The sequence below is a fragment of the Rhamphochromis sp. 'chilingali' genome (assembly GCF_963969265.1).
Source record: "Rhamphochromis sp. 'chilingali' genome assembly, chromosome: 11".
In the NCBI taxonomy this organism is placed as follows: domain Eukaryota; kingdom Metazoa; phylum Chordata; class Actinopteri; order Cichliformes; family Cichlidae; genus Rhamphochromis; species Rhamphochromis sp. 'chilingali'.
In genome coordinates this window covers 3,247,502-3,257,261 of record NC_137938.1, presented here as the reverse complement: position 1 = coordinate 3,257,261, position 9,760 = coordinate 3,247,502, and the positions used below count along the sequence as shown (strand labels likewise).

The 9,760-nt window shown below is 42.8% G+C and overlaps 1 protein-coding gene across 1 annotated transcript in view; it reads left to right on the top strand.

Annotated features, from left to right (window-relative positions):
- The first annotated feature begins 1,472 nt into the window (after nt 1-1,472).
- Nucleotides 1,473-9,760, top strand: part of znrf2b (zinc and ring finger 2b) — a 52,623-nt gene continuing 44,335 nt past the window's right edge. The window contains exon 1 of the mRNA XM_080895774.1: nt 1,473-1,883. Coding sequence (XP_080751900.1) covers nt 1,493-1,883 — 391 coding nt within the window. The 5' untranslated portion in view covers nt 1,473-1,492. The remainder of the gene's footprint in view (nt 1,884-9,760) is intronic.

Here is a 9,760-nt window from a genome sequence, read left to right as displayed (position 1 = left end):
ATCTTCAAAGTAAATACTTAAAAATAAATACAAAGCTTGGATAAAACCTGGGGGTATTGGTTACTCTTGCAGTTTTTCTAGAAACAAACCTGTTTTAAGCATTATCTAAACTTTCATTTGAATAAGAATATGTTAACCCCAAAGGGGTCACTTTAAAAAAACTGCTATATCACTGACACGTGCCACATGCCCATTTAAGCAGGTTACAAAAGTAGGCAAAACTCTCATTTTGTTGCACTCTGACTCTATCTCTGAAAAAATGCCATCATCTGCCGTCATCTCTGATGAACTTCAGGATTCTCTGCTTCTAGTGAGTTCCTGTTAGTTTGCCCCAAACCAAGAGATGAGGATGGAAAGGACCAGTTGTGAAATATAACTTTAATTCCACTGATGAATCTAAATATGTTCTTTGAGAAAGAGGGGATCTGTGAGTTTCACGTGGTTGCCGGTAGGTAGCATAACAACAGCGGTGGCTGCAGTGACTCCTGACATGTTCTCAAAAGTTCTAAGTTTGGACATATGCTGTGTGTCCAGAGGGGGATACATCGAGCGCTTGCGGACGTTGTAAGTTCTGTATGTAAGCACCTCTTGAAATCGGATGATTCTTTTTGATACACTCAGTCTATAGTGTTACAGATAACGCTACTCAGAAGTACATACAGCATGTAAAATCAACATTAGAGTTTTACATTAACTAATCAGTCATTATAACATAACTTGTGTGATTCTGAATAAGAAGTACTTTTATTTGAGATACCTGAAATGTATATTATTATTTGTGCTTACTTATTTAAATGCATAAATTGCCACTTTGTGGCTATTTAATAACATTAAACTACTGCTAAAGAGGCTTTGGTGCCTGGTGCCTCTGTGATGTGCAGTGGGGAGTTAAACTCGGCAGAGGCTTTATTTTGAAACTTCTGGGCGGAAGTCCCCGTGAGCCTGCCTAGCTTGGCAGCTAGCCTGCGCAGCAAGTCTCCTTGCCGCCGCCGCTAAAACGGTTCAGTGCAGGACTTTCTCCTCCATCACTTCCTTCTACTGAGCAATGTGTTGTGAGGCAGGGGGGTGTGAGGAGCGCCACTCTTCACTGCTTCACGCGGCTCGGGAGCCATGGCGGAGGGGGTACTGAGGACGACCCAGCGGCCGGAGCACAGCGGGTCACCAGGAGCGGCTCAGCGCACAAGGAAGGACCCACGTTCTCACCTGCAGCTCAGCCTCTAGAACCGTTACTGACGGAATACAATGGTGACGTCTGCTAAACTTTTCCGCACATCCCCAGCTTTGGTCACGCGCGGCCGCTTTAACTTTTCACCAACTGGCAGTTGTCGATTCTCGATGGTATCGTAGCGACGCGGAGTTTGGTGTGCTTTTCTCTTCTTCCAGGACCTGTGTCCTGTAAAGCCATCTGCCTCGGGCGGGAATCTGGCGTACTGTCCCGCAGCGAGCTCGCACAGCGCCTCGTTAATATTTCATAGCCGAATCAGAGGTTAACATGGGGGCAAAGCAGAGCAGCCCCACTGCTAACCCAGCTGCTAACGGACGGACCAGAGCCTACTCCGGCTCGGACCTGCCCTCCAGCACGTCCGGCAGCAGCGCTGGCAGGACTGCCGCCCGGGGGGCGAGGTACCACGGTGCGTCCGGAGCCTCCGGACCCAGCACCAGCCAGCAGATCGGAGCCAGGGCCAGGTCTGTTGGGGGCTCGAGTTTAAGACCCCACTCTGGCATTAACATTCCCAACAGCGGCGGGGGCTACAGCTCCCCGGAGTCCGGCGGCAGCAGCCCAGAGGAGGCGGCGGACAGGGAGCGCTCGGGCGGAGGGCAAGAAGTTCCCCGGCTGTTGATTGGATCATTACCAGCACACCTTTCGCCTCATCTGTTCGGAGGTAAGAGCGCAGAGCCGCTCCGCTGCTGCGGTGACGCTGACGCACGGCTGTTTACAGCAGGGTACAGCGGAGAGGTTAGGACGGGGGGCAGTGGTAATCAAACAGGGTTCATTGATCGCTAGAAACGTAGTATTACAGTCAGCTGGTACTACACGAAGCATAACTGATATGGGCCAGTTAGCGTTATGCCAAGGTGCTCCTCAATCCGAGGGAGAGTCAAATGATCGCAGAGGCGATGAACACACACCGTGTTCGTTACCTCATCGAAACTTTACAAGATTAACGAAAACCAGAGGTCAGCTCCTTCCAAGAAAAATGATCAGACTAAACGTGGAGCAGGTTTAAGTGAATGTGAAGCTCAAATAAAACATGTTTGTTTGGTTACTTTTGCAGTCGCTCTAGAAGCAAGACTCAAATAAATGCCCACATCTGTCTTGGTAAAGCCGCTACGCAGTTATCTTTGAATTATAAGTGACAGGAGCAATAATTTGCCCTAATAATAATAAATGATGACATTAATTGAGCTGCATTGATGTTACAAACTGTTCCTCTGGTGTTACTGTTGAGTCTTCAGTATTGAATGTTTGTAATGAATGAAAAAGATGCATTCAAAGGTTTGATTCCAATATGCGATGAACAGGTGAATCCAAAAGTTACGGTCAGGTGGAACATTAAGTGGTCGTCATTAGAGTGAGGAAGAATTATCAGAAATGGGCTTATTGTGTGTCAGTCACAAGTCGTTACCCAGTATTGTCAGTGGTGCCTGTGAATGTGAAGCCTGCCAACTAAATCCTCCCATTATCAGCTAACATTAGAAACCATCAGCAGATACCTGCAGACTAGCTAAGTATGTGTGTAGCCATCAAGATGTCACCCACTGGTTAGTGATGTCCAGTTAGGAAGCCTAAAGCTGCTTGCCATGTGAGGAGGGAGGGGTGGACATTTATTGGCTGATTACATGTCAGTCATGGGTGTTTTGGACCAGGGTTGGGAATGCTGGTTAAAGCTGGCGATGTTGGGCCAGACTAATACAGGGGTTTTAAGAGCGATAGCATTTCAGTATTCCGATACGTTGGGTGTCTTCTTCTCTTTCTGTCAGACACATGAAGCACACAGACACACAAACCATAAACATATTTGCCTAACATTTGTAATAGCCATGAAGTTATGCCCGTGATTGCAGTTATTTATTTACTCGTTTATGTTCTGCCCAGCTCTACAAAAATATCACAACTTTTTATTCAGAATGATACAAAATCAAAGTTTGAGGCTCTGGAAGGTGTTTCCAAAGGTCACGGCCAACCACTGTTTTCTCAGCAGTGCTGTTAAACCACAGGTATTTGACTGTGTGGCCATTAAAAAAGTGCTGCTTTTTGGCATTTCTGTGTTCACCTTCTAAACTGTCTGCGGTGATCTGACCAGCTCCCCAAACGACTTGTTAAGACTAGTTAATGTGATCCGTGGCACACATCAAACTGTGCAGCTAGCATTTCCTTTTACTGTAAGGGCCAACATGGAGGAAGTTGGTCACCCAGCTGTAACTTCACTGCCAAATATGTTTCTGAACAGTCTTGTGTTTGTGTCACAGTTTTGACTGAGCACAAGTTAGAAAGCTGACTGCAGTTCTCTGAACAGTGTCAGCGTTAATGGTTTTATGAAGTAAAACGGCGCCTTATTCTAAGCTCGACGTTGTTACAGTGATAATAGAAAAATGATCAAAAAGCGATCCACAGCCTAGCTTAGCTTCAAAGCAGCGCTATGAATTAGACACAGACAGCGATGAAGATGCTGGCCCCTGAGTGAGCGGCTCCTGCTGGCTTTAATAACAAATAATGTGTGATGGTGATGATGACTCATTTGAGCCAAGTGCTAAGATAAACAGCGCGAGCCTCCTTGTGAATGTGCTCTTCTTGGTTTCATTGATCTGCTGTGAGGGCTGTAGTGACTAATCTTCAAGCGCTCTAATGCTTCGTGACCTGAGATTGATCGGGGAACTGGGGCAGAGGTCAGATACACAGCTCGGCATGTGGCACAGAGGGAGTCGGTCTGGGAGCTGATCGTCAGCGCAGGTGAGGATCGGCTGGGTGATGCTCTCGGTGAAAACGATTCGCATGGCGCAGCACATCATCCAGCACGAGCACAGTGAGTGTGTGTGCTTGTGTCTGTTCACAGAAGGAAGACAGAAACGCTGAGTTCATTCGGGGAAGACAATAGAGCCATTTGAGATGCATTGCCCTTCTCCTGGAGAGTATTTAGCAGCAGGCGGTTCAGGCTGGACAGTTTCCAGAAGGCATCATTTTTATATTTATTTACTAGCGTTTGCTGTTGTGTTTGCTGTCTGTCAGAACAGTGACAGGTTTTATGCCTTGATCTGATCATTTTATAATCTATAGCTTAAGCACGCTCACAGAATCTGAAGATGTTAAGACAGATCAAACCAATCCAGGCGAAAATAACCTCAAGTAAAATAAAATCATTCATCTGTCTGATAAAAGTACCTTTTAAGAAGATATTTAAAAGAAGTCCCAGACTCAGCCGGTCTCGTGTCCTCAGGCAGGCCCGGGGGCTCCGGCTGCAAATGCTCTGATAAAAGACCTCTGCCTCAGGACTACTCACCACATGCTGGCTTGTCGTCTTGTGTGTGTGAGGTCAGAAATGTTGGACTGAAAAAGGCCAAGGAGGAAGTAATAACGTGGTTGACACTGAGAGCCGGAAAGTTTAACGTCAGTGATATAAGCAGATCAATGCATGTTAAGTTCATGCAGCTTAAATCATTGCTGCTGTGAAGGTGTGTGAAACGCTCTCTGTATGTTTAACAGTCAAAATAGATCCTGTCTGTGAAACAGATGTTTGTGGTGTGCTGCTCAGAAGTGTTCAGATGATTCGGCTGGTGAGTCACATAATGAGCGCTGAGCCCCGGAGGGCAAAAACAACACTGCAACTTGTTGGACCCTGACAGTTTGTAGAAGCTGAAGCATGCCAACATTTCATTGGTTTCATTCTTATCACCTCTGAAACGGAGGGAAAAACCGATGTGATAAAACTCGCAGGTATCGTTTGATCCAGGTGCAACTGTTGCTTTCCACTCTCTGTGTTTGTGCAACACTTTGCATTTTATCATTATTATTCATCTCTGACACTTTTCCACAGTGTGTCTTTTGTGCTGTTTATTCCCCTCAGCTGATCACAGCAGATGGCCCCGCCCCTCCCTGAGTGGTTCTTCTGGAGGTTTTTCCTGTTAAAAGGGAGTTTTTTCTTCCCACTGTTGCCAGGTGCTTGTTCATAGGAGGTGGGCATTTACTCAGTATTATTGTAGATAGAGCAGGGCGATATGGCCAAAAATTTTATCACGATATATATTTGAAACTTTGCGATAACGATATAACTGACGATGTAATTGATGCGAGACAAAATACAATTCCACAACTTTACTAGCGCAAAAAAACCATCCATTTATTTTCACTTAAACAAGCAGCTGTTTTTTATGTCAATTAAAGCTTTATAAACATTTAACAGTGCGAATGCAAATTCCTTACTGAAAGTTTAACCAAAAGGCATTTCCAGTAGAAATGGGCTGACATGTCCTGAGCATAACAACAACAATCTTTATTTATAGAGCACATTTAAAAGCCTTGGGCATACCAAAGTGCTTTACATAAAACAATAAAAAATAAAACAGTTCACACATTAACATCAAATACATAAGAGTAACGGATTATGTTCACAGATAAAAGCCACCAATAAGAGTAAACTGCAGCACATAGGTTATAGCAAGGTAAGACTGTACCACCATGATAAAAGACACCAATAATGGAAAGATAGCAGAGAATTTAATACAATACAATACAATAGAAGAAGAAGAAGAAGAAGAAGAAAGTGTGTACATTATTGTACTTTATTGAGCCCCGTGGGGAAATTGCTCTCTGCATTTAACCCATTCACTCAGTGAAGCAGTGGGCAGCCAAATAGGTCAATAGGTCACTGCAAGCAAGCCAGCATTTAACTGGTAGAAAAGGCAAGTTTAAAAAGATATGTTTTTAGCTGTGATTTAAAAGAATGAATAGAATCAGACGCCCGGATGCCAATCGGGAGATTGTTCCACAGCTCCGGTGCAACTAGAGCAAACGATCGATCACCTCTAGATTTCAGTCGAGATCTGGGCTGAACCAACAGTAACTGTGAGGATGACCTTAAAGCCCTAGCAGGAGCATATGGGTTTAAAAGTTCCTTAAGATAGCTTGGTGCAGTGTTATTGGTAATTTTAAAAGTAAACAACAAAATTTTAAATTGAATACGATATTTGACAGGCAACCAGTGCAGATCAGCAAGGACAGGAGTAATGTGGGCAAACTTCTTGGTTTTAGTTAGAATGCGTGCTGCAGCATTCTGAACTGTCTGTAATCTATGTAAAAGGCAAGAGTGGAGACCACAATAAAGTGAATTGCAGTAATCAAGCCTTGACGTTACAAAGGCGTGGATGAGCTTTTCTAGGTCTTTATACGGGATATAGTGCCTGGTCTTAGAAATAAGGCGAAGCTGGTAAAAACTGGATCTGACAACAGCAGACACTTGTTTATCAAGTTTAAATGAGCTGTCAAATAAGACACCCAGATTCCTAACAGTGTCAGAGAAAGAACTAGTGAGAAAACCAAAGGCATCCCGAAGTTTGGCACGAAGGGCATTACTACCAAAAATCATAATTTCGGTTTTCTTATCATTAAGGATAAGAGTATTTGCCAAAAGCCATTTCTTGACCTCACACATGCATTCTCGAAAGCTATTCAAAGACAGAGCAAGATCATCGTTTAACTCAAAATAGATCTGGATATCATCCGCATAATAGTGAAAAGCAATGTGGTATTTCTCAAAGATAGCACTTAAGGGAAGCATGTACAATGAGAAAAGGGTAGGGCCTAACACAGATCCCTGGGGGACACCACAGCAAACAGGTACAGCCGAAGAAGAGGATGTGGCCAAATGTACCGAAGAGAGCCGATTGGAGAGGTAAGATTTAAACCAATCCAAGGCAGCGCCCTTAATGCCTACAGTGTGCTCTAGTCTCGCCAATAGGATGTTGTGGTCAACCATGTCAAATGCCGATGAAAGATCCAATAGCACTAGGACAGAGGGGCGTCCATTGTCAGCCATTAGTAAAAGATCATTGAAAACACGAAGCAGCGCTGATTCAGTGCTGTGATGTTGTTTGAAGGCCGATTGAAATTTATCATTTATATTATTCTCATCCAGGAAGGTCTGCAATTGAAGCAGGACCACCTTCTCAAGAATTTTAGCCAGGAAGGGAAGCTTAGAAATCGGTCTATAGTTGGCAAAATCACTATGATCAAGGTTCCTTTTTTTTAGAACAGGTTGAATTATAGCATGTTTGAAAGCTGAAGGTACATAGCCAGAAAGCAAGGAAAAGTTCAATATGGACAATAAACAAGGTCCAATTGCATTAAAACAATCCTTGACTATACGGGATGGAAGAACATGTCCTGAGCATAACCATGTATAATATCCACTGACGTTAAAAAGAGGTGCTTTGCAACATTAAACTGCAGTGTGCCAAATAAAAAAGTCAAATACGTATTTTTCAGACCATAAGGTGCACGGGATTATAAGGCACAAGAAACAAAGCAGTCAGATAAATCAAACTTTATTAAACTCATTCTTCTTGCTTCCTCCACTTCTGTGCCATTGATTCATTAATGCTGGATTCTATCACAGCTGCTCTATTCCCATGTTGTTGCAGTATATTAATGACTAACCTCGTATTGTGGATGGATTATCTCAGTTGTTCTCCTGACTGAAGTTTGGTCCGTTTACAGCATCCTGCCATGCGATTGCATTTGTCTCTAACTATCAGGAACCTTCATGTTAACTTTTATCGAGTGGAAAAAAGTTAGCATTCATCCTGCAGCTTCACTGTTTATGCTATGCTAACATAGCTGTGTCGCTAGCGATCACGTAGCACATCATTATATACCAGCTAGCCCAACTTCAGTATCCCTACAAACGTCACTGCTGTTTAGTTTCCTGTCTTCATTTATGTTGGAAGTGATAGCAGAGCTGTACGTTTGAATTTTTTCAGAAATCTCTCAGTCAGAACATGCAATATCATGCTTAGGTAACTAGCAAAACTAGCAAGCTAACTTCCGCTAACTTCCTGCTAACTTCTAACTCCGTTAAATGTAATAAATTCTGTTTTCATGGATGCCTGGATGTTAAACTTCATAGTTACACCTGGTAAAGCAGCAACACTGTGATGCTGCAGTGTTCGTTTGACTTTGGGACATGAAGCGGACAGAGTCTTGGACCCAGATTTACGAGCACCTTAGTCCGACAAATACGGCAATAACGACGGCCTGCTTGCATATTGTACAAAAAAAAAAGTGCTTTGTTGTGTATCTGATGGACAAACACCAAACCAGTTCCACATCACTGGAGCTGCACCATTTTTACAAACTAATTCTGGTTCATCCGTTTCACTCAACGATCGGCTTTCCCCCTTCTCATTCTCCGTTGCCGCCATGCTTTTTCGGCCATGTGCGTATGAAAACATGCGCGTTTTACTCATATTCTATTGCGATATTTTATTTTCTTATTGTTGCCTAACATTGTACTGGTATTACCGTGAACGGTATGATATGGCTCAGCCCTAGTTGTAGAGTCTTTACCTTACAGTATAAAGTACTTTGAAGCAACCCTTGTTTTGATTTGACACTATATAAATCAAACTGAATGAAACAAATCTGCACTTCAACATCTAGAGAATGTTTACACTGCTACCAGTACAAAGGTACAGTGTGTATTTTGGATCTGGACGGGTCAGTAACAATCCTGCTATTTCAGACTAAAGGCCAAGCGTTTTAGTGTAGTCCAAGTAAAAAAATATGGAGGTGGAAATGATCAGACTCACTTTAAACAATCTGATTATAACAGCCTTTAATGTAAATCAATGTTTTTATTTGATTTGAAAGAGGAAAAACTGAGCAACTGAATTTGACAGTGTCAGAAAACAACCCCTCCTGTGGACACGTTACTGTCTGAAAGCCTGGCGTTGGCACATTTGTCACTGACATTTACACTAATGCTGGTAAACCTGCTGTCAGCTGATCCACCCACAAGGTGGTTCCACCTATCAGACTCTATTTAATAATAATATTATTGATTATTATTTAATCTGATTAATAGTAGAGTTAGTAATCACATTATAAGCATATTAAAAGTGTGTTGCAATAATATTTAAAGAGACAGCAGTTATAGTCGAGGCTGTTTTTAAACACTGGATCCAAGAATTTACCTGAGACTGTAAGCAGCAGGTGGATAACATGATGGATGATTTTGTATCTAAACATGAACGATAATATTAATGTTACCGTTGGAAAAGTCTGCATTAAACAGATAAATACGAGGAGAGGGTTCACAGATTATACGTTTCCATCTTCTTTAAGTTGCCGATCTGTTAGTGAATGGGAGCTATCAAATGTTTACAAGGTATGAAACATATCTATATGCATAAATTATTATCAAATAAACCAAGAGATAAAACACTGCAACTTCACACATTCGTAGTAATACAAGAAGCATATCTTTTTACATGAGACTCCCTCAACTTTTGACACATAGCACCAGTGTGTTTCACCATTCTAAGCTTTAGCTTTGACAAAGGCTTTTTCTCCTCAAGACAGCATGCCACTCTGTCTCTCCATCCATTGACCAATGTGCTGAGGATGGAAATGCTGAGAGTCATAATGCCAGGGTACTGAATGAACTGAATCAGGATGTTTTGGTCATTGTGTTTGACAGTGCTCTTCATGAAAAGACCAAATGGAGGAACATCCTCTGGAAGAATAGTACACATCCTTCCTGTAGTG